This window comes from Carcharodon carcharias, chromosome 5 (genome assembly GCF_017639515.1).
Source record: "Carcharodon carcharias isolate sCarCar2 chromosome 5, sCarCar2.pri, whole genome shotgun sequence".
NCBI classification, from domain to species: Eukaryota; Metazoa; Chordata; class Chondrichthyes; order Lamniformes; family Lamnidae; genus Carcharodon; species Carcharodon carcharias.
The window spans coordinates 125184078-125209652 of NC_054471.1; the positions used below are offsets into that span (position 1 = coordinate 125184078).

The following is a 25575-nucleotide window of genomic DNA, read 5'->3' on the forward strand; positions in this document are numbered from 1 at the left end:
CCCCTTTGGCCCTCCACATCTCTCTCCTCCTTTAAGGCTCTACTGAAATCCAACTCTGCATCCTCTTTAGCTCAGCATCTATTTTACTGCTTACATTTTTGTGAAATACTTCAGACTTTTCCTTAAATTATAGTGCTGAATAATTACAAATTGCTGCTGTCTCTAGATCCTACACAATACACTGAAACGATTTCAAAGTGCTGCAAATTTTTTCTTCGTGAAAATAAGGCTAAGTATTAGTTTATTAGAAAATGCTCAGCCACTGAAGCTTTGACTTATAAAGTATTAAAGAACTCACCTTTCTTGTGGAACAGCAAACCAATACTCAGGTTGCTTCCCCCTCTTCACATATTGATGCATAGTAGTCACATTGAGAGACACAAATGACTTTCGCATCGGTTTCCCAACCTTAATGCAGAGGAACATAGGTGGTTTCTTACTCTTCTCCTCTTTTGATGGAAGCATGTCTGAAAATAATATTTTTAAAATGTGCAAAAGAAAGATCTTATTCCTGTTCATATAAATGGCCTATTGTAATTAGAATGGGCTACTGAAATGAGAATTAGTACATCAGATAACTCTGGCTTCTAATCACCCTCTGCACTCTTTTCACAAGATTCCCCCAAAACCAAGCTCCACAAAAAAACTTTGGTCATCCCTCCTAATATCACCTCTTCAGCTTGACATTCATTTCTTCTTACATTTCTATGAAGTCTCTTGGATTATTTCTTTTACATTGAAAGCATAAATGCAAGATCTTGTCATGAGATCTGATAAAGCTGATCAAATTATGAGAGATTTTGAACAGGAAAATAGCAATAATTAGTACCACTGATCAGACAGTCTAGCTGTAGGCTATAAATCTAAGAACAAAGAGAAAGATGTTAAGAGATTTATCTATTTTGCGTAGATCATTGTTAGGACATAAAAACCTGACATCAAAAAAGGTGGCGACTGAGGCCATGCTGAATTTGTTAGCTCTTTGTCTGCACAATCTAAAAGAGGAACATAGGTGGTTTCTTACTCTCCTCTTTTCATGGAAGCATGTCTGAAAATATAAAAAAATGTGCAAAAGAAAGATCTTATTCTTATTCGTATAAATGGACTGTTGTAATTAGAATGGGCTATGAATGGCTATCCCATGCCCCATACTATTTCTCTGCCACCTACTTATTTCTAAAATATAGTGGGCTCTGCCTCAGCTTCTTCCTGCAGCAAAGCATTTCATGCTCCAACAGACCTCTATGTAAAAAAATTTCTAGTAATCTTTCTCCTCACTTTTACTGGTAACTTAAGTTTAATAGACCCTCATCAGAGTCCCCAGCCAAAGAAATAGTCAATTCTGATAATTGTGAAGGGTTTTGAATATACTCTTAGCCTGCTCAGCTCCTGTAGTTATGGGTACATTATCTCATATTTTTCCTCATAAGTATACTTTCTTATCCCTAGTAAACCTAAGCTGTATTTGCTCTATGGTTTTCTTGTCCTTTCTATGTTGGGGGACACCCAAAAACTGTACACAGTACTGTACTGTGTCCTAACCATTGTGAAAATGTATTTGTTCTTATAGTCTATTCCCAAAACACAACTTTTTTTTATTCACTGGATGTAGGCGTTGCTGGCTAAGCCAGCATTTATTGCCCATCCTTAATTGCCTGTCAGAGGGCATTGCTGTCACACGTGGGCCAGACCAGGACAGGACAGCAGATTTCCTTCCCTAAAGTAGTGAACCAAAATTCAAATTTATTGCATTCAAATTTCACCATCTCCCATGGTGAGATTCAAACCTGGGTCCCCAGGAGCATTACCCTGGGTCTCTGGAATACTAGTCAATGACAATACCACTATACCACCGCCATGACAGAATTTACAGCAGCATTGTTCAACCCACCATGTCACAGCACACATCCTTTTTAGGTTTCACTTTTTAAAATACTTATCCACTTCATTTTTAAAAGATAATTATGAATAAGTTTCCATCAATATTTATGGTTGGGCATTAGATGTTCCAACAACCTACTATACAAAAATTTCTCCAAACCTTCATTTAGTGTTGATGAATTTATACCCCTAGTTACCAAATTAATGACCAGTGGAAATAGCCTTCCCAATTTATTTTATCAAAACCCTTCATAAATTTTGAGCACTTTTACTTAATCTCTAAACCTTTATATATAACTGCACTCTCACTTTCAAAGAATTATACATTTTTACCCCCTAGTGTCTCAGTCCCTTCACACCATTCCACGTGATGTACATTCCCATTCCTTTTTGTCCCTCCCAAAATGCATCTCCTTCTTACCGATCTTACAGTGCCGCTTTTCCCTAACTGCCCTTTGCAGTAATGTCTATGCCATTCTGAAATATTTAAGAACCCTCAATGGTTGGCTGCCAGAAACAGTGAAAGAAATAGAATCTGATGAGTAGCTTTTAAAAGGGAAAAGAACAAATACTTAAAAGGAAAATTTTAGGAGCATATGTAGAAAGCCCAGGATTGGGACCAAGTGTAAAGCTCTTTCAGATAGCTGGTTATAAGTATAATGAGCCAGATAATCTGCTGTAAAATTCTGTGATTTTATGATTGCATGAAAAGTGAAATATTTGTTAATTACCTTCAATTGGTCCTTTAAGTTTGTTAAAGAAAGCTTGTACTTCTGATTGACAAACAGTTTCAAAATTATCTTTCTCAATTACTTTCTTTGGAGTAGATTTTGCCATTTCATTGTTTTGATCATCACTAGGTAAATAAACCTGCACCAAGGGAATTTTGCTCCCTTTACTCAAGTCATTTTCCAAGTAGGTCCCTTTGCTTTCAGCGGTTGAAATGTCATCACTGTTACAGGTAATTTCACTGTTCGCAGAACTGCCCTCATCTAAAGGATCAGCTACCATTCTAGGTGGGCTTTCAAAAGAATGAATGCACATTTTTGACAATTGCCCAGTTGAAGTTTTTTGAAGCATAGCTTGTTGGTCAGTGCAATCACTAATTTTCACAGCTAAGTCTTGTTTCTTACTTTCCACTGGATCAGATATATCTGTTGATTTCTTACTTGAATAATTTTGGTAATATTCATTGTTTTGCAGGTCAGACTCCACTGTAGTGGCTTTTGACAGTATATTTTCAGCAACATCTCTATAAATAACATCAGTAGAAGCTGCAGCATTTTCCTCTTTAACTGGGGATGGTGCAAGTTCCGTAAAAACTTCATCAGATGCATCTTCCATTCTTCCTTTGTCAGGATAACAATTCTCCAAAGAATCATGCTTTCTTAACTGGTGATTTTTACTCATGCCCTTGAAACGATTAAATGGATTTAGGTCCTTCTCAGCAGACAAATCATCCCAATCTCCAGGCCTGTACAGAGGAGAGAGATCCTTTGGTACATCACTGTCAGGATAAATGATGTATGCAAATGGAATGTTAAACCAAAAGTTAACATTAATGAACACAAAAAAGTCCAAAAAAATCTAAAATCTTGCAAGGAAAACAAAGTAATGAGGAAAAGAATTTAAAATTGTTCACATACATTGATGTACAAAAGATTACAAGGTGAGTCATATCAAAGATGTTATATACAAGTCTCAGAACTCTAAGCATGATTTAAACATTTGTAACATGGCAAAGCAAATTCAGAACAGGTCATTTTATACTTCAAAGCCTCCAGACAAAGTAAATGTTGCAGATGTGACAAATAGATGCCTTTCTCAATTTTATTAATTTTTAAAGAATGTAATTAGCCTTTAGTAGATCCAGTGCTCCTAGTTTCAGTTGGTGCTTTTTTGACTGCCAGTTAAAGTCTTTTATGTGCTACTTTTACTAAATTTTAGGCTGTTTCACCAGGAAATACTTTATTTATATTGCAATTTTACTATTAAAGGCATGTATTAGTAAAAGGCAAAGTGACTTTCCAAAACAGAAATAATTTTTAAAAAATTTGTTATAAAAGAAAATTACTCACGATGGAAGCGCATCTTTAATCTTCATGTGTGAGATATCAGGGTATAAAGCAATGGATATGACTTCTTCCATGGGACAAATGAGCCCATACTCCTCACAACCATTCTCTATGACAAGGGAGTCAGACTTGTGCGGGTCAAACATTATGTTATTTGGAGTGACAATCATAACACCTCCCACTACACCCTGATAGTGAAAAAAATGACAGGTAATTCTACAATGTACAGAATACAAGAGTAAATGACAACAACATTTACTGGTCCAGTTTACTTAAAAAGAGATGCTATGGTCTCTCTACAACTCATTTCACACTATAATGATTTGAAGATATCTCAATTTCTATGCCCCTAAATTTCAAAGTTAATGAGACAGAAAAACTTGCATTTATATAGCACCTCTCCACTTCTGAATATTTCAAAGTAAGTTGATTAAAAATAAATAGTTTGGCCCAAATTTTCTGGCCTCCAGATTGTCAGGGACTGGACATACAAATGAAGATGCATGTCAGGGCCCAGTGGAAGTCCTGATGCGTGAACTTCTGTGGGAATCACCCAGGAAGTTTCAACTATCCACCTCGCCCACCCTATCGACTCACTAACAAACATTCACTCACAGTCATGAATGGTGGACAATCAAACAATTCACTGGAGGAAGTGGCACCACAAATATCACCATCCTCAATGATGGGGGGAGTTCAGCACGTCAGTGCAAAAGATAAGGCTGAAGCATTTGCAACAATCTTCAGCTAGAAATGCCGAGTTGATGATTAATCTCAGGCGTCTCCGGAGGTCCCCAACATCACAGATGCCAGTCTTCAACCAATTCAATTAATTCCACGTGATATCAAGAAACGGCTGAAGGGACTAGATACTGCAAAGGCTATGGGCCCTGACAATATTCCAGCAATAGTACTGAACACTTGTGCTCCAGAACATGCCGCATCCTGAGCAAAGCTGTTCCAGTACAGCCACAACACTGTCATCTACACAGCAGTGTGGAAAATTACCCAGGTGTGTTCCGTACACAATGAGAAATCTAACCCAGCCAACTACTGCTCCATCAGTCTACCCTCGATCATCAGGAAAGTGATGGAAGGGGTCATCAAAAGTGCTATCGAGCCGCACTTGCTTCGCAATAACCTGATCACTGATGTTCAGTTTGGGTTCCGCTCCTGAACTCATTACTACCTTGGTTCAAACATGGACAAGAGTTGAACTCCAGAGGTGAGGTGAGAGTGACTTCCCTGAATATCAAGGTAGCATTTGATCGAGTGTGACATCAAGGAGCCCTTGCAAAACTGGAGTCAATGGGAATCAGCAGGAAAAGTCTCCACTGGTTGGAGTCATATTTAGCACAAAGGAAGATGGTTGTGGTTGTTGGAGGACAATCATCTCAGTTCCGGGACATCTCTGCAGCAGTTCCTCAGAGTAGTGTCCTGGGCCCAATCATCTTCAGCTGCTTCATCAATGATCTTCCTTCCATTATAAGGTAAAAAGTGGGGATTTCGCTGTACAGCACCATGCATTACTCCTCAGATAATGAAGCAGTCCATGTACAAATGCAGCAAGACCTGGACAATATTCAGGCTTGGGTTGACAAGGGTAAATAACATTTGCGCCACACAAGTGCCAGGCAATGGCCATCTCCAACAAGAGAGAATCTAACCATCGCCCTTGACATTCAATGCATTACGTTTGCTGAATCTCCTACTATCAACATCCTGGGGGTTACCATTGGCCAGAAACTGAATGGGACTAGCCATAAATACCGTGGCTACAAGAGCAGGTCAGAGGCTAGGAACCCTGCAGTGAGTAACTCACCTCCTGACTCCCCAAAGCATCTTCACCATCTACAAGGCACAAGTCAGGAGTGTGATGGAATACTCTCCACTTGCCTGGATGAGTGCAGCTCCAACAACATTCAACAAGCTTGACACCATCCAGGACAAAGAAATCCACTTGATTGACATCCCTTTCACAAACATTCACTCCCTCTATCACTGATGCACAGTGGCAGCAGTGCATACCATCTACAAGAGGCATTGCAAGAACTCACCAAGGGTTCTTAGACAGGACCTTCCAAACCCATGACTGCTACCATCTAGAAGGACAAGGGCAGCCAACACATGGGAACAGAGCTACCTGCAAGTTCCTCTCCAAGCCAGTCACCATCCTAACATGAAATTATATTGCTGTTCCTTCACTACCACTGGCTCAAGTTCCTGGAACTTCCTCCTCAACAGCACTGTATGTGAACCTACACCACATGGGCTGCAGCGAAGAAGGCACCACCAGCTTCTCAGGGCATTTAGGGATGGGCAATAAATGCTAGCCTAGCCAGCAATGTCTACATCCCATGAATGAATAAACTCACTAACATTCACCCACTCACTAAAATTCAAACTGATGCTTTGAACTAACCTTGCAGCAGCTGGTGCTGAAACAAGGTGGGGGGAGGTAGTGGTGGTCTGTCTTCCTCTGACTACACTGCACTTCAACAGGGCCCCCAAAGGCACTGTGCTGCGTATTTCTGTGGAAGCTGGGCTTGCAAGGTCCAGTTGAAATGCGCAGCAGTATCGAGTTGCGGAAATTTTCAATCACAACGGCAATCCAACAATCAATGCTGCTTCTTGGAAGATCCAGGCCTTTGCAGCGCAAGTACCATTATGTAAGCAAAAAGAAAATCCTACAAAGAGCAATGGCATGTATGACCAGCTTATCGATTTTTATGGTAGTGGCAGAGAAAGAAGTGCTAGTCTAGACACCAAGAAGAATCTGTTCTTCCGATAGTACCATGGGATCATTTAGCATCCACCCAGGCCACTGAACAGGCAGTAAAGGCCCATCTCAACCAAAACATGGTATTCCTCCAAGAACAAAAAATTTCCATCGGTCTGCACCAAAGTGCCGACATAATTATGTGAAGCCTGAAAGAGGGAAAAACTGAGCCAAAATGACTAAGTTCAGGGAGGCAATTATAGATGTAGCATATGAGTATTTAGCTTCAATAGTGATACGTGGATCTGGAAATAATTCTGAAACAGAGGGGAGAAGATACTATAAGGCTTATAGTTAGGGAAAATGGCTCAGATAAGGTGCAGCGATGATGATTCTGGAGCATAGGACCAGATGATGGGTGTCCATATAATCTCTGTCCAATAGTCTATGTTCTCTTTAACAACCAAAATACATGCTTCTTTTTTAAAAAAAACTTTCATTCTCACATTTGCATACATCCACACAAACAAAGCATGACTCTACTTTGAGATGATACTTTGAACGAATATAGATCTATACTTTGATTATAGAAACTATCCATGCCAATTGATTTTCTCTGTAAAGCATTGACTAAACAATATCACAACCAGAAATGTCTTTTTCGTCTCCCATCTCAAGTGAAAAGGCAGCTTTTATACCTTGAAAAGATACTTGGGCACTTGGACTGGTATTCTCATTTTTGTATATTTGAAATTCTAAAAGGAATTTATACCATGGTTAAATTCAGCTCATGGCTTTGGAAATCTTGTTACATTTTTCTGCAGCAAACGCGTGCAATCTATGTGCAAAACATGTAAAATCATTCAGGAAAGGCAAGAAGTTGAAATGATCTTGGAGAAGCATGGCACTTTCTTGGTGGAAACAGTAAATCACATCAATTGTCAACAATAGGGTAGATAGTAAACCTGGACTTTAGGTATTCAATTTATATGGTCAGATTCTCAGTTCTCCCCAAAAACATATGTTTACTCCTGAAGTATGTGGAAGAGGCAAAGGTTAAAAATGATAAATATTCAAATTTATCAAGGTAATCACTTTGGTTACCTCGCCATCTGTTATGTATCTGCAGTTCATTTTCAAAAACTTCTCAGTAAGAGGTTCGTCGTCTTCTGAACCTGATGAAGTTATTCTCACAATAGACTGCGAATGCACTGGTGAGCAGAGGAAATTCCTTGCAGTTACTTTTCTTGCAAAATCAGCATCCTGTAAAGGTTAGATCAATCAATTAAGTTTGCAACATACAGACGTACAAATGAGGAGCAGAAGTAGGCCATTCAGTCCTTCAAGCCTGCTCCACCATTTAACAAGATCATGGCTGATCTGATTGCAGCCTCGACTCTGCATCCCTGCCTAGCCCCATAACTTTTGACTCCCTTGATAATCAAGAATTTATCTACCTCTGCCTTAAAAGTATTCAATGACACTCCTTCCACTGCTGGGGAAAAAAAGAGTTCCAAAGGCTCGTGATGTTCAGAGAGAAAAAATTCTCAGCTCCATCTTAAAGGGGACACCACTTTTAAAAAAAAACTTTGCCTGAGTTCTAGTCTCTCACACAAGGGGAAACTCTTCTCAGCTTCCACCCTGTGAAGTTCCCTCAGAATCTTGTGTTTCAAAATAACCTCTCAAACTTCAATGGATATGGCCCCAATATGTCCAACCTTTCCTCATAAGATAAACCACGCACTTCCCACCCCGGGTATCAGTCAAGTGAACCTTCTCTGAACTGCTTCTAATGCAATTATATCCTTTCTTCAATAAGGAGATCAAAACTGTAGAGTATTCTAGATGTAGTGTCACCAGCACCCTGTACAACTGTAGCAAAACATCCCTACTTTTATATTACATTCCTTTTGCAATGAACGACAACATCCCATTTGTCTTCTTAATCACTTGCTGCACCTGTGAACTAACTTTTTGTGATTCTGTACCTTAGAGTTCTGAAATCTCTCTCCATTTCAGTAATATCCTGCTTTTCTTCCTGCCAAAATTTCACATTTTTCCATATTATATGCCATCTGCCAAACTTCTTCCTACTCACTTAACCTATCTATATCCCTTTGTAGATTCCTTACGTTCTCTTCACAACTTACTTTCCTACCTATCTTTGTATCATCAGCAAATTTATCAACCATGCCTTTGGTCCTTTCATCCAAGTCATTGATATAAATTGGAAATAATTGAGGCCCCAACACTGATCCCTGCGCCACTTCACTTGTCACATCTTGCCAACCGGAAAATGGCCCATATATGCCTACTCTCTTTTCTTTTAGCTAATCAATCCTCTGTCCATGCTAAATATGTCAACCCCTATACCATGAGCTCTTATGTTGTGTATTAACCTTTCATGTGGCACCTTTTCAAATGCCTTCTAGAAATCCATATATGCAACATCTACTGGTTCCTCTTTATCCATGTTGCTTGTTACTTCCTAAAAGAACTCTAGTAAATTAGTTAAACATGATTGCCCTTTTATAAAACCTTGTTAACTGTATCTGATTGCTTTGAGATTTTCTGAGTGCCCGGCTATAACTGCCTTAACTTAGTAATAGATTCCAGCATTTTCCCTATGACCGATGTTAAGCTAACTGGCTGTAGTTTCCTGCTTTCTGTCTCCCTCCTTCATTTGAATAGAGGAATTAGATTCCCTATTTTCCAATCCAATAGGATATTTCCAGAATCTAGGAAATTTTGGAAAATTAAAAACAATGTATCTATCATTTCAGCAGCTACTTCTTTTAAGGCTCTAGGATGAAGTTCCATCAGCACCTGGGGACTTGTCAGCCTTTAGTTCAAAAAATTCTCTCAGCATCCATACCCTGGTGATTGTAATTGTTTTTAGCTCCTCCCTCCCTTTCGCCTACTGATTCACAATTATTTCTGGGGTGTCACTTGTATCCTCCACAGTGGAGAGAGAGACAAAATATCTGTTCAATTCATCCACCATTTCCTTATTTTCCATTATTAATGCACCAGGCTCATTCTCTTTCTAGAGGACCAACACTCACTTTGCTTACTTCTTTCTTTTCAAATACCTGTAGGAACTCTTACTACCTGCTTTTATATTTCTTTCTCTCTCACTCTAATTTCTCCTATACTCCAATTTCTCATTCCTTATTAATCTGCTAGCCATTCTTTGATGTTCTTTATATTCTGTCCAAACTTCTGACCTGTTATTCATCTTTGCGGAATTCTATGCTTTTTCTTTCAATCTGATACCATCTTTAACTTCTATAGTTGGATGCATCCTTCCCTTAGTCTTTTTTTCCCACTGGAAATTATCTTTTGAGTATTCTGAACTATCTCCTAAAATTTCTGCCACTGCATCTCTACTGGCCTATCCTTTAACCTAATTTCCCGGTTCACTTTAGCGAGCTCTGTCTTCGTGCCTTCACAATTGCCCTTATTTAAGTTTAAAATATTAGTCTTAAATTGACCCCTCTCTCCCTCTAAGTGAATGTGAAATTCAATCATATGATCACAGCTACCTATGGGCACCTTCATATGAGGTCGTTAATTAAGTCTGCCTCATTACACAGTACCAGATCTAATATAATCTGCTCCCTGGTTGCCTCTTAGAACATGTGACTCTAAGAAACTGTCCCAAAAACACTATGAACACATCCAGGCTACTTTTGCCAGTCTGATTTGCCCAATCTATATGTAGATTAAAATCACCCATGATTATGGCTGTATCTTTTTCACAAGCCCCCATTATTTCTTCCTCTATACCCCATTCTGTAGTGTTGTTACTGTTAGGGGCTCCATAAACCACCCCCACAAGCGACTTTTTAAAAAAGTCATTCACTGGCTGGGTTGCCCTTGAGAAGGGGGTGGTGAGCTTACTTCTTGAACGGCTGTAGTCCATGTGATGTAGGTACACCCACAATCCTGTTAGGAAGGGAGTTCCAGGATTTTGACCCAGAAACAATGGGAGTTCTCATCTCTACTCAAACTGATTTCATATCCTGATCTCCAGACCCAAGGTCAGCTCTCTCTATTGTATCAATGTCATTCTTAATCAACAAAACCACCCCTCCGTCTTTTCCTCGCTTCCTGTTCTTCCTAAATTTCATATACCCTTGAATATTCAGGTTCCAGTCTTTGTTCTCTTGCAGCCATGTCTCTGTATGGCTATCAGATCATACATATTTATTTCTATTTGTGCTGTCAATTCATCTGTTTTGTTATGAATGCTACAAGCATTCAGATACAGAGACTTCAGTTATGTCTTTTTCCTATTTTTGTAACCTCTAGCCTTATTTGCTGGAGCACTCGTAGGTTTGTACACTGTCCCTTCCTACCACGCTCTGATCACCATTTTCCTTTTTGCTACCATGCTCTCTTGAAGTGTATTCTTTAATTTATCACCTCTTCCCAAATTTGATTCCCTGCCCACCACTATTTAGTTTAAAGCCCTCTCTACCACCCCAGTTTTATGACTCACCAGAACACTGGGCCATGAGTGTTTTAGGTAAAGACAGGCCAATTGTACATCTGCCTCTTTCTCCAGTACTAGTGCCCCATGAATCAAACCCATTTCTCCCACACCAGTCTCTGAACCGCGCATTTAACTCTTACAAGTAACGGTTACCAGGTATACCTCAATTAAGGTAATTTAAAAATCGACAACTATGTTTTAACATTTCTGCAGATGCTTTTTAAAACATATTTACATTCAAAACCCTCTGGTTTAACAGGATGCACAAATAATTTATTATTTCTAGAACAAAGTATTAGTTAACTTGAATACTTACTGGAAGTTTATCATACTCGGCATCAGATGATGGTGGAGTAAGAGGGCTACCACACCCTGAGGAATTTGCTGCACCAGGTGAAGAATGTGTATCTGGTACGAGTAAAATCTGAAATGTCGAGAGGACACTTTAAACTTAAGCCAACCTCCAAAAATATGTCAAACACTAGATTAGTATTTGAGAAGTTTTTACAAAGTCACAAAAGCCATACCTGACCAGGAACAACAACACGACTGAAAAGTCTGTTAATCTGCACAAGTTCATTTGGAGTAACATCGAATTTCAAAGCGATGGTGTTAAGTGTATCTTGAGGCGCGGCCTGCAATACATTATAAAAAGTTGAACTGATATCTTATACTATAGTCACCACCTTATACAAGAGTATCTCTTTCCCATTGTCTCTTACATATTTCTTTAAAACTATCTTAAGATGTCTTACAATTTCTCTTACCATAACCAACTTTTCAGCTACATTAAAATAATTATACATCTTTCAAATCAGTAATTAAAATTTTACCATATATTCAGTGGTTCCCATTGGCTTCTGGGAAGCCATTTTCTTTTCCTTCTCATTGTTTATCTGACTGTCACCTTTAAAAAAAGATAGAAAACATCAAACAAATCTCCTTATTTAAACTTGTTAAACGTTATTACTAATTTTATATCGACATTCAGCAATTGTTCAAAAATTTAAAGAAATACAGAAATACAGTTACACAGGATATTAGTGAGGCCACATCTCGAATATTGTATGCAGTTTTGGTCTCATTTAAGGAAGAATGTAAATTTGTTGGAGGTAGTTCAGAGGAGGTTTACTAAATTGATACCTTGAGTGAACGGGTTATATTATGAGAAGAGGTTAGGCAAACTTGGCTTGTTTCCACTGGAGTTGAGGAGTGAGGGGGTGACTTGATTGAAGTATTTAAGATCCTGAACAGTGTTGACAAGGTGGAAGTGGAAAAGATGTTTCCTCTTGTGAGTGAGTCCAATACTAGGGGGCACTGTTTTAAAATTAGGAGTCACCCTTTTAGGACGGAGATGAGGAGAACTTTTTCTGAGGTTTGTCTGACTTTGGAACACTGCCTCCAAAGGCGGTGGAGGCGGGGTCATTGAACTTTTTAAGGTGGAGGTAGATCTATTCTTGTTAGGCAAAGGAATCAAAGGTTATCGAGGGTAGATGGGAATATGGAATTCGAACATGAACAGATCAGCCATGATCTTAAAGAACAGCGGAGCAGGCTCGAGGGGCCGAATGGCCTACCTCTGCTCCTATTTCATAAGTTCATAAATAATTCTAAACGGCTTACAAAACAGTACCCTACAGCTCAACATTTTTCAAAATACATTTACTCTTGCTTTCTTGGAACCAACTGCAAATCATCAATAAACTTGCAGCAGCTGGATTTTATACCTTCATTTACAAAGCCAAAAGACAAATTAAAAATCCATCCAACGTGCATATAAGTAAAAGATATAGGGACAGGATTTACAGCAAATATGCTCATTTCAATAAGAATATCAATTTAAGATTATATATATTACTAAATGATAATCACTTAGTATCCGTTATTTTATATGCTAACTTTCAAATATTAAAACTCTTCCATACAATGCACTTCCTGTAAACATAACAATTACATTGTGCATAAGTTGTCACAGTGCTATTTCTGACGCACAAAATTTGTATCCCACTGCTGCTATGTGATATAGTCAGTGTTCAGTGCCATTCACAATGACTCAGATACTGAAGCAGCCCATGACTGCATACACCAAGACTTGGACAACATTCAGTCTCAGGTTGATAAATGGCAAGTAATTTTCGCAGCACACAAGTGCCAGGCAATGACCATCTTCAATTAATGTGATGCACCAGGTGCTTTGAGAAAAGCCTATATTTTATTTTTGTATGATGTCCCCTTTAATGCCAAAGTAAACTGGGAGTATTCTGAAAAAGGGTTAATTAGTTTCCTGACAAGCTCATTAGGTTCCAAGAAATGTGACCCGAGGTTGCCACAGAGATAAAAAAAAATTAAGAAGCCAAAAGGTAAATAGAAAACTAATTGCAGCGGTGTTAGGTTTCAGCTTGACTTTGTGGCAGGCAATTCAAAACACACAGAATTCGTCTGTGACTGGAAGCAAGCAATGCTCTCCATGAATGGATGAGCTCTCTGTTTGGCAGTTCAGAATAGATCCTGGTGTTGATGCAGGTCTCTACTTATATAGCAGAGATTGTGTTATAGTCTGTGGCATACAGTTGGATAGGAGAGAGAGCTGAAGACAGGAAGTGCAAGAGATTATGGATTGGACAAGGCTCACTGCTGCTGTTTCAGTTTTACCAGAGCCAACCAAGCTGTTTAAAGAGGTAGAAGGAACTCACTAGGGCTTCTGTGCCATGAAGACTGTCTTGACTGGAGTAAGATACTGTGGCTACAAGAGCAGGTTAGAGGCTAGGAATTGTGCGATGAGTAGCTCACCTCCTGACTCCCCAAAGCTTTTCCACCATCTACAAGGCACAAGTCATGAGTGAGATGCAATACTCCCCAATTGCCTGGATGAGTGCAGCTCCCACAACACTGAAAAAGCTGGACACAGTCCAAGAAAAAGCAGCCCGCTTGATTGGCACTAAATCCACAAACATTCACTTCCTCCACCACCAACGCACAGTAGCAGCAGTGTGTACCATCTACAAGGTGCACTGCAGGAATTCACCAAGGCTCCTTAGACAGCACTTTCTAAACTCACGACCACTACCACCTAGAAGGACAAGGGCAGCAGATACATGGGAACACCACCGCCTGGAAGTTCCCCTCCAAGTCACTCACCATCCTGACTTGGAAATATATCGCTGTTCCTTTACTGTCGCTGGATCAAAATCCTGGAACTCTCTTCCTAACAGCACTGAGTGCAGCGGTTCAAGGCGGCAGTTCAGCTTCTCAAGGGCAACCAAGGATGGACAATAAATGCTGGCCCAGCCAGCAAAGCGCACACCTTCTGAACGAATAAAAAAAGGAGGGCGTTCGTAGACCTGTGCCTTGTCACTATTAACCGTGTCTGGATACTTGGGATGGAATACGGATGCTAATGAATGTGAGTCAAGGGCTGAAACAACTGAGTGGGAAGCAAGAGATCCTACATAACAGGCAGAGTTGGGAAAACACAGAGATTGCATGCCATTTGTGGCATGCATTTGTGCGGAAAGTAAAGGGAGTGCTGGTAATTACACGAGGCATTTTCTTGTTGCATCAACCATTTAAAGTGAAATTTACTTTTTTATTTGAAATATCCTTTGCCTGTTAATTAATATTCAAATTTTGTTGATAAAAACAAAAAACTGCGGATGCTGGAAATCCAAAACAAAAACAGAAACAGAATTACCTGGAAAAACTCAGCAGGTCTGGCAGCATCGGCGGAGAAGAAAAGATTGAAGGGTCATGAGGACTCGAAACGTCAACTCTTTTCTCCTCCGCTGATGCTGCCAGAGCTGCTGAGTTTTTCCAGGTAATTCTGTTTTTGTTTTTGTTTCAAATTTTGTTGGTTTGTTACAGTAAAAGTTTGAAAAAGCAAAACCTTGTCCATTAGTTTTCTTTCTGTTGGCTTCGTGGGGATTCCTTTCTTCTAAGAGTTATCAGTCTCTATGGGAATCACTAAAGAGAATCTCATCAACTCCCCTTGACTTTCAAGGGCATTAGCATCCTGGGTGTCATGACCAGAAATTGAACTGGACCAGCTATATAAATAATGTGGCTATAAGAGCAGGTCAGAGGCTGTGAATTCTACAACGAGTCACTCACCTCCTTACTCCCAAAGCCTTTCCACCATCTACAAGGCTCGTCAGGAGTGTGATGGAATACTCTCCACTTGCCTGAATGAATGTAGCTCCAAAAATGCTCAAAGATGCTCAACACCATTCAGGATAAAGGCGCCCACTTGAGTGGTACCCCATGCAACACCTTAAATCATCACTATCTTCATCACCAGCGCACGGCGTATACCCCATACAAGATGCATCACAGAAACTCATTAAGGATCCTTCGACTGCACCTTCCAAACCAATGACCTTTACCACCTCGAAGGAGGACGACAGCATACGCTTGGGAATTCTGCAGCCTACATGTTCCCCTCCAAGCCACACAACATCCTGACTTGGAACTATGTCACATTCCTCCACTGCCGCTGTGTCAAAATCCTGGAACTTCTTCCCTATCGGCATATAGGTGTACCTACACCACATGGACTGCAGTGATTCAAGCAAGTGTCTCACAACCATCTTTTCAAGGAGAACAAATACTGGACTTGCCAGCAATGCTCACATTCCATGAAAGATTAAAAAACTCCAGCTCTGATATTCACCCATCTTATCCCGAGAGTCAATACACTGCTAACCACTCCCCAGTTACCATCCCATTATTATCAGTCCTTTCTGCTGCCACGCATGGTGAAGTGTCTCCCCCATGCCACTTGCCAGCGACTGAGCTGCAACCAACTGCGATTTTATCAAAATGCTTAATGTGTTTAAATTGTAGTTGCCAACATTTTTGGTGTAGGCGCATTAATGCTTTAAAAAAGCAACTTAAAAGCATGCTCTCAGCTTCTGTAAAATTTTCCTTGGATGGAACAGACATGGATGAAGGCTGATAGTCTCCATTCTCCTGCAGCCCCTCCAGCTACCTAGTAATACTAGAAAAACCCAAGCCACCTACTCCCAAAAAGAACATTGCTGGATCCTAGATGTTCAACAACAGATCTAGATCAGACCACCATGCTCTTAGAAACAGTTGACTCTCTCCAATGTTCTCAAATACAGTGGTGCCCCTACCCAGAACTGCCATACACCAGGATCACCCTACCAATACAGGCATTCCCCGAATCATGACTCCCAATGCACCTACAAGTAAACTCTCTCTCATGTTCACCAACATCTCTTCAAACACTGCCTGTAACTTGTCAACAGCATAAGTTCATCATCGCCATATCTTGGCAATTAACTAACACTTCCTGAATCTTAACACATCAGGTCCAGTGGTGCTGCAGCCCATTACTCACAGACCTGAAGACCACCCTCTCCACAATATTTCCACATTCTAACTGCCGCTCCAGAAGTCCCACATCCTCAGAGCTGCCATCCCTACATTGCCAGGCCAATGTTCACCTAACTCAGCAGTATTATATGCCATACTACCAACAGCCTGGATTATCTTCATATGTTTCCAAACTTCAAAAAAAATTGAGAGAAAGGTAAACATATGATGAGAATAAACGGTTTACAATCTCATGAAAATAAACAATCATATAATTTGATGTCAAAAATCTAACTGACTTATTCCGTGTAAATTAATACCTTAATTCTACATTTTATAAAACATATCTTCCAACTCATAAGTGATGACACAAAGTGTACATACATATCTAGTACATGCTTTCCTCATTGTATTTTCCAGAAATTCTGTTGTGTGAACATGCAGGTTTGCACTCCTGCATCCAATCCTTTGCCATCAAAAATATTAGTCATTATAAAGTAAGCCTATCCCTGCACCATAAATATATCAAAAAGTAATTTTCAAAGTATTAAAGAATACTTGCACATACTTGCAGAAACTTATTGTTTCTGAACCATAATTTACAGTGATGATCTATTCAGTCTCCTACCTCCAGCGTACTAGAAAAAGGGACAGAATGTAGGTGAAGAAAGACACAAACAGGCGGGGATGAAGGGGCAGCGGGCAAGAGACAATGTGTTTGGTGAAGTAAGAGCAGGCTGAAACGATTGGCCTACAGTATGAAACTTGGTGATTCCTGCCTCCTTTTTCAGTAGCCACTTCACAACACTGTTTTAACTCAAATAGATGTTACAAAATGCAAACAAAAGCTGTGAGCACCCATAAAGCTTCACTCAATCAAATGCCCACCCCAAGATCAGAGTATGAATTCAAACGGGAGAGGGAATGAAAAAATGGTATAACATAGGAATTCCTTCACTTCAAAAATTCATGGATTATAAAGTTCTCAGACATTTGGGTTGCATTTGCTCTATATATGCTATATTCATTTTTTTATACATTCATGGGATTTGAGCTTCGCTGGCTAGGCCAGCATTTATTGCCCTTGAGAAGGTGGTGGTAAGCTGCTTTCTTGAATCGCTGCAGTCCATGTGGTGTAGGTATGCCTACAGTGCTGTTAAGGAGGGAGTTCCAGGATTTTTGACCCAGGAGTGAAGAAACGGCGAAATAGTTCCAAGTCAGGATGGTGAGGGGCTTGGAGGGGAACTTGAAGGTAGTGGTATTCCCATGTGTCTGCTGCCCTTGTCCTTCTAGATGGCAGCAGTCTGGGTTTGGAAGATGCGGTCTAAGGAGTGTTGGTGAGTTCCTGAAGTACATCTTGTAGATGGTACACACTGCAGCTACTGCGCATCAGTGATGGAGGGAATGAACGTTTGTGGAAGGGGTGCCAATCAAGCAGGTTGCTTTGTCCTGTATGGTGTCAAGCTTCTTGAATGTTGTTGGAGCTGCACTCAGCCCAGCAAGTGGAAAGTATTCCATCACACTCCTGATTTGTGCCTTGTAAATGGTGGACAGGCTTTGGGGAGTCAGGTGGTGAGTAACTCGCTGCAGGATTCATAGCCTCTGACCTGCTCTTGTAGCCATAGTATTTATATGGCTAGTCCAGTTCAGTTTCTGGTCAATGGTAATCCTCAGGTTACCAAGATCAGTGGACACTATTGGTTAGCTAACAATGTGTATAATTAGTTGTTTGGTAGTACAGAACTTGAGTGCTGCTGAAAAGAGAGACATGTCTAAGCTTTTCATCTTGCACTCATCAGGACACTTGCAAGAATACCAATATAAGGGAGAAAACAACAATTCATACTTTATGTGAAGGGTGTGTTGATTGGTTAGCAAGTGGAGTTGCCATGGAGAATGTACCACTGATGGTGACTGACAATTAACTGCTTGGAGTAATTATTCTTCGCCATTCATTGTCTGTAACCTCGTTCAAAGGCTCTTGGGTCTCAGTGAATGTCAAACAACTGAAAGAAAATGATTTTTCACCTCAAATTGTGTTTCCAAAAGTAACTTTGGAATTAGCTAGAAGTCAAAATCCTCCATATTTCAATTGGATCATGCATAAAACTTCTCATGCAGACATGCTAAAAATCTTTCTCTGAGAATTTGATCAATAAAAATAACTGCAGATGGTCTCCAATTCTTTGCCAAATCAGTTTGATTAATACTGAACAAACATTCCAAATTATCAACATTCGCAAACTTTGGCAGAAATCTCATCATGTCATTTGGACTCATGCTGAATGTCGTTTTACAGCAGCCAGCCCATGGCTCTGAAATAGATGAGTATACATGTTTTGCTCAATATTTGCTCCTTTAGGAGCACAGCAATCCCATGTGGTTGTGGTAAGCACACATGGCACGTTTTACGTTGTCTATATACAATATGCCAGGATAGAAAACTGGTTGGCTGACAGGAAACAAAGAATTGGAATAAACGGGTCTTTTTCCGAATGGCAGGCAGAGAGTATTGGGGTACTGCAGGGATCCGTGCTGGGACCCCAGTTATTCACAATATATATTAATGATTTAGATGAGGGAATTAAATGTAATATCTCTAAATTTGCAGATGACACAAAGCTGGGTGGGAGGGTGAGCTGTGAGGAGGGTGCAGAGATGCTTCAGTGTGATTTGGACAAGCTGAGTGAGTGAGCAAATGCATGGCAGATGCAGTATAATGTGGATGAATGTGAGGTTATCCATTTTGGTAGCACAAACAGAAAAGCAGATTATTATCTGAATGGCTATAAAATTAAGAGAGGGGAATGTGCAACGAGACCTGGGTGTCCCTGTACACCAGTCGATGAAGGTAAGCATGCAGGTGCAGCAGGTGATAAGGAAGGCAAATGGTATGTTGGCCTTCATAGCCAGAGGATTCGAGTACAGGAACAGGGATGTCTTGCTACAACTGTACAGTGCCTTGGTGAGACCACACTTGGAATATTGTGTGCAGTTTTGGTCTCCTTATCTGAAGAAGGATGTACTTGCTATAGAGTGAGTGCAGCAAAGGTTTACCCGACTGATTCCTGGGATGGCGGGACTGACATATGAGGAGAGATTGAGTTGATTAGGATTATATTCGCTGGGGTTCAGAAAAATGAGTGGGGATCTCATAGAAACCTATAAAGTTCTAACAGGGCTAGACAGGGTAGATGCAGGAAGGATGTTCCTGATGGTGGGGGAGTCCAGAACCAGGGGTCACAGTCTGAGGATATGGGATAGACCTTTTAGGACTGAGATGAGGAGAAATTTCTTCACCCAGAGAGTGTTGAGCCTGTGGAATTCGCTACCACAGAAAGTAGTTGAGACCAAAACATTGTATGTTTTCAAGAAGGAGTTAGATATAGCTCTTGGGGCGAAAGGGATCAAAGGGAGAAAGCGGGAGCAGGCTATTGAGTTGGATGATCAGCCATGATAATAATGAATGGTGGAGCAGGTTTGAAGGGCCAAATGGCCTTCTGCTGCTCCTAGTTTCTATGTTTCTAATACCAAACCAGAAACAGGCAGCTCTGACTATAAAATCAGACAACAATACGAGTAGAATGCAGTGTTATTTTTTGAGTTCACATTCGTTACTGCTTCTGCCACAAAAACATGCAGACATTATCGGTTTTGAGATTAGAGTACTTGTGGGAGCTCCCACACATTATCACCTAACTAGGAACAACATATTTAAGCTTCATGGTCCTCAGCTCAACTAATACAAAGAATGCTTTGAAAATAAATCTAAAGACAAATACACAACTGTACTATGTAGCTATATTTATATAAAAATTAAAAAATGCCTTGGAGTACCTGAATTATACACAGCAGTTAAAACTGGGGATACTTTGAGGTAGGCTTCCCAAACTTCCTGTTTGGGTTGAAGTCTACTGGAATGGGTGATTGGTCTCCCAAGCACTGCTGCTGGCAACTCAGGAGAAATGGTCCTTGTACGTGCAGTTCATGCATTCGCAGCACCCTGGTTATTGTGACTTGCAACCAATGTTGTCTGAGCCCTCTGGTCCCTCCAAAATTCAGAATACACAACTTCACTGTTAGTTGCAAGGATGATGGCATTAGGCTGAATAAAAATAGCCTGGAAACTCCATGAGTCCTGAGACTTCGGGGCGGTGGTGGCGGCGGCGGTGTGATGGGGGGGGGGGGGGGGGTGGCAAGAGAGAGAGGGAGGGCAAGCGCAAAACAAACTGGAGGAGCGGGGAGAGAGAAACAGAAATTGGGAAAGGAAGACAGAACACAATAACTAGATGGTGTGGTGGGGGCGCGAGAAGAGAGATCAATAAATTAAGAGAGGGATCGAAAGAGAAGGCAACACAAACTGGAGGAGAGTACCTGTTGGCTTGTGATGTGTGCCATTATATAATGATTTATTTCTTTGACTTATATTTTTTATTGCACCATAAAGAACAAAAAAAGTCTAATATTTTATACAGGGCTTAGTGCTACTAAAACACTCAAATAAGGTTAATTTGATAGCATTTGCAAAAAAGTGGCCAATTATTAGATGTCATGTGATTAAGTTTCACAAGCAGTATCACTTGACTGAAAACCACATGATCAAATCTCCAGGAATGTGTCAAAGCAGAGTTAGCAGCCCCACTTTGGGGTTTGCAAATGATTTCCATAAGACCATAACACCTAACAATGTGCAGAAATGGAGCCAAATGAAAGATAAGGGTACAAGGAGGATTTAATAGTGTTCAAGTTAAGAGTAAATAAGGGTAAACTGTTTACACTGGCAGGAGGGTCAGTAGCCAGAGGACTCAGGGTTAAGATAAATGGTAAAAGAACAAGGGAGGAGATTATAAGGGAAAAAATAAATTACACAGCAAATAACCCTAACTAAGCAACAACAACCACAACCCCACCATCAAGGTGCTAAAAATTCTCAAATAGCCAATATTCCTGCTCTGTGTAACTTCAGTGCTTGCTGTCAAAGTTTATAATTAAGAAGTTAGAGATGCACAGGTTATGTTACCAGTTTCATGAATAGTGAGAACTTTTCCTTTTGGCAAGTCATAGCTCTCCTAACTGTAATATATTATTACAATGTATATCATGTGCATTTTTTGTTCAATCAATTAATCCACAGTAGACCTGGATGTGATGCAAGAAAAGCTTCAATGATGGAGCACTTTTGGAACAATTGGTCCACATTTATCTATTCCCCCAAGCCTTCTACACTTAGAACATCATAATTCACTCATGTATTACATCAGAAACAATGCTCCCTCTAAGCTGCAGAGCCACACAGTAACCCAAAGTTCTCACTCAAGCGATATATAAGTCAGCTTCTTTCAGTTGTGGCGCATGCACTGCTGCACAAAAAAATTTAAGGCGTCATGTAATTAAACAAACTGCTCACGTACTCCAAAAAAAGGATATATTGATTTGAAAATATTGTTTTCTGAAAGAAATCTATTTTATTTGCATTTGGAAAAATCAATATCAACTAATCCATAGAGCTCACTGAAATATTGAGCTAGATTTTTAGTTTCTGACCTGCTGAGAACGGAGGGTCTGGTAGAATGCAGGAAACCCGGCAATAAGTACAGCTCTTCGGTTAGCTGCTTTTAAGTTGGCCACTGCATCACTATATCATTTCTAGGTTTCTCTACTAATTAGCTTGAGTGGGTATGATGACAATCCACTTGAATTAATTTTAACTCCAGTATTTAAAGGAATACACCAATAGTTTGATTGGCTTTGGAGCTGGACACCTCCCTTGGCTTGATGCCAGGGGTTGTAAGGAAGATACTCTTCACTAGTGTAAGGTGGAAGAAACCTGAAGGTAAAATAAAGGCAGCATGGGTGGAGGTTGCCAATGAGGTCAGAAACAGACATGTGTTGGCTTGTGGATTCAGTGCTGAAAGTGGTGTAACGACCAAAGCAATGCAGGAAAGGTGAGCGCATTGGCATAGTCACCCACATCCTGCTGTCCACACCACCCCAAACATCTCACTCTGTCTTCTCAAGCATACTCCAGCAAATCATTCCCCACACCAACTTACCTTGCAGGTAAACCCATCTCTGTCTAAGCACTTCCTGAGATCCACATCTGTCCATCTACTACTGATACTCACCTTTATGCAATGTCATACCTCTCCCTCAGTTTCCTTCAAAGAATGCTCTCCATCCATCCAACACATGCCATCACACTCACTCATAGGTCTCTTTTCCTCTCTGCAGGGGAAGAGAGCACAGAACGCGGGAGGGGAAGAGAACGGAAGGTGGCCCTTCAGCCATTTCTCCACTGATAGTCACAGAAGTGGCAGTTCTGGGCATCAGTGGTGTCTTGGCATGCTTGGCCATCAGAGCTGGGGACTTCCCAGCTACCTGGTGACAGAACTAAATATCAGTCAGCCACATGGCATACAACACTTAATCGTGTTGACTTGATGTCGGCAGCAAATTAAATATGATGTGCATAATGATCTCAAAACATTTTTACCTTGGTAGCTCTAATTCAAGCTTTTAAATTCCCACAAGCCTTCAAGTGTCCCGCAGGAGATTATCTAAGAAGGCAGCCACAAGCTCTCACATGAGCTCATCTCTTTTAAGGTGCGCCAAGGGACTCAGGTAGACCATGCGTCACTTCAGTGGAACCAATAGATTTTCACCTGATGACTCATACATCACAAACAAGAGCAGATAGCAGAGACAGGGACATGAACATAGGAACAGGAGTAGGTCATTCAACCCATTGAGCCTGCTCTGCCATTCAATGTGATCACAGCTAATCATCACCTCAATGCCTTATTCCCCATACTATCCCAATATCCTTTTATGTCATTGGTATTTAGAAATCTGTCAATTTTCTGTTTTAAACATACTCAAAAGACTGACCTTCCACAGCCCTCTGGGATACAGAATTCCAAAGATTCACAACCTTCCGAGTAAAATAGTTTCTCCTAAGTGGCTTCCACTTTATTTTGAAATCATGTCCCCTGGTTCTAGACTCTGCAACAGGACAAACATCTTACCTGCATCCACCCTGTCTATCACTGTACTTATCTTGTAGGTTTCAACGAGATCACCTCTCATTCTTCGAAACTCTAGAGAATACAGGCCCAGTTTCCCCAATCTCTATTCATAGGACAGTCCCGCCATCCCGGACACAAGCCTGGTGAACCTTTGTTTCAGCAGTACAAGTTCACATCAGAGATTGCAGGATGATCCAAGCTGGATGCAAAGGCTATATTTTGGGGACCATAGAGACAGGGTACTTATGGAGCAGCTGTAAAGAATGTGCAATGTATGGCAGATGTTCCAACCGCAGTGCATGCTCGCAGAGAGGCTGAAGGAATGCATCTTAAGCATATTATCACAGACCACTGTGATGATGGGTTCATGCGTGGAAAGAGTGATCACCTGCATGGAGTATTAAATTCGACAATCAAACAAGTGCATGCAGGCTTCATTAATGGCTTGCACACTATGAATGCCATCTTAAATAGGGTGCAGGATACCCTAGCCTTGACTGTTCTTCACTCAATTGATTTGAAACAAAATGTCTTCATTGCTAGCAAGGAAGTACGGGTGGGTCCTGACGATGGTGAAATGGGACATGAAAGTTGAGGCTCAAAGCATTTCCGCCCCTCGCTTATAACCCTTCTCAGCCAGTTCAACACAAGCTGCCTGTGTCCCAATGGCCAAGTTACAGGTGGTGATTTGGCAGGGCCTTTACGGTTTTCAAAACCTAGAGGGCATTGGCCAAGAGCATCTGAACAGTCAGAGGACAGATCTGAGCAGCTTGTTTCTACCTCTACTGATACCACAGGGGTTGCACCATACAGAAGTGCTAGGAATGGCAGAATGAAGATTTGTAGTTGCACAAGGGTATTGCATGTGGGTGTGTTAAAATGTTAGATTGGTAAGTTTTTGTTTAACATTCCGCTGAAATGTTATATCTTTTCATCACTTTCCCTTTTCATCTTATCATGTTTGATGCATGGTAGGTAAGACATGTCATGTACCACCGTTGCCTCTCATCATCTTCTGAGGAGGTTCTGTGTTCTGACAATTGTATTCCTCCTGTAGGTTCAAACTTTGCTGCTGTGCAATGTGGTGTAAAGCGCAGCACACCATGGCCTTTTTAGAGAGCATGCCTGTACTGAAGGACGCCTCCAAATCTGTCCAGGCACCTGTCTCCAGCAGCCAGCTGGTACATCTGCTTCAAAGTGCAAACGAATTGGGAGGGAGGACTCCCACAGGGCAACAGCAATTGTCAGTCACCCAGGAATCTTCCACACACCTACATAATGATCTTTTGGTAATTGCACACTAGATGCGCATTGACTGAGTGGAAGCCCTTGTGGTTTACAAATACTCCATAATTGCAACGCATGCAGTTGATGGATCCCACACGTTCTCTGAGCGGTGTTACCACAAGCCAAGTTGACATAACAGACTACCCTGGCAAAACAGTCCATCTGTCTTACACGTTTCTGTGTACTGACTGAGATCCTGCAAATACTCTCAGTAGAACCCTGGAAGCAATCAGAGACCAAGTTGTTGAGGATGGCGGCGAATTACAGCCACTGGTAAAGTGTAGCCACTAGGCCCATCTGGCAGCAGGTCTTGTTCAAGCAGGCTGCAAATGTTTGTCCCAGCCTAACCAGACCCTAACTCTCCGGAGACACTGGTGTCCTGACATGTCAAAAAAGCTCATCTATTGCCTGTAAACCCTGGATACCAGGTATAGCCTCCAGTGAGCTGCACCTTTCCGCTGATCCCTTCTCCCCTATGGAGCTGCAGATGTGTAAGCACTAGGTTGTTGCTGCACGCCCTGCTCCAGCTGGTACTGCTCTTGCTAACACTGGTGCTGGCCATCTTGGTCCTCATCTGAGGTCCAAAGTAACACCTCATGAGCGGCAAACATGCTGATCTGATGGATGAGACAGCCATAGTGCAAATCAGAAATCCAAACATTCAAAGTTGTAATCGTTATCGTTCAACACAAGTACCGTGAACAAAGTCTTTGATACACACTGTAGAAAGCAGCTGAGTTCAGTATTTATTGACAT

The 25575-nt window shown here is 40.9% G+C and overlaps 1 protein-coding gene across 4 annotated transcripts in view; it reads right to left on the minus strand.

Annotated features, from left to right (window-relative positions):
- Nucleotides 1-25575, minus strand: part of LOC121278056 (nuclear receptor coactivator 7-like) — a 116379-nt gene that overhangs the window by 24980 nt on the left and 65824 nt on the right. For 2 of the 4 annotated variants that reach the window (XM_041188098.1, XM_041188096.1), the window contains 7 exons: nucleotides 12007-12080; nucleotides 11701-11808; nucleotides 11490-11597; nucleotides 7780-7938; nucleotides 3960-4144; nucleotides 2613-3388; nucleotides 299-467 (listed from right to left, as the gene is read on the minus strand). In XM_041188098.1, coding sequence (XP_041044032.1) covers nucleotides 299-467; nucleotides 2613-3388; nucleotides 3960-4144; nucleotides 7780-7938; nucleotides 11490-11597; nucleotides 11701-11808; nucleotides 12007-12080 — 1579 coding nt within the window. The remainder of the gene's footprint in view (nucleotides 1-298; nucleotides 468-2612; nucleotides 3389-3959; nucleotides 4145-7779; nucleotides 7939-11489; nucleotides 11598-11700; nucleotides 11809-12006; nucleotides 12081-25575) is intronic. The other 2 variants (XM_041188097.1, XM_041188099.1) reach the window with 2 other exon arrangements.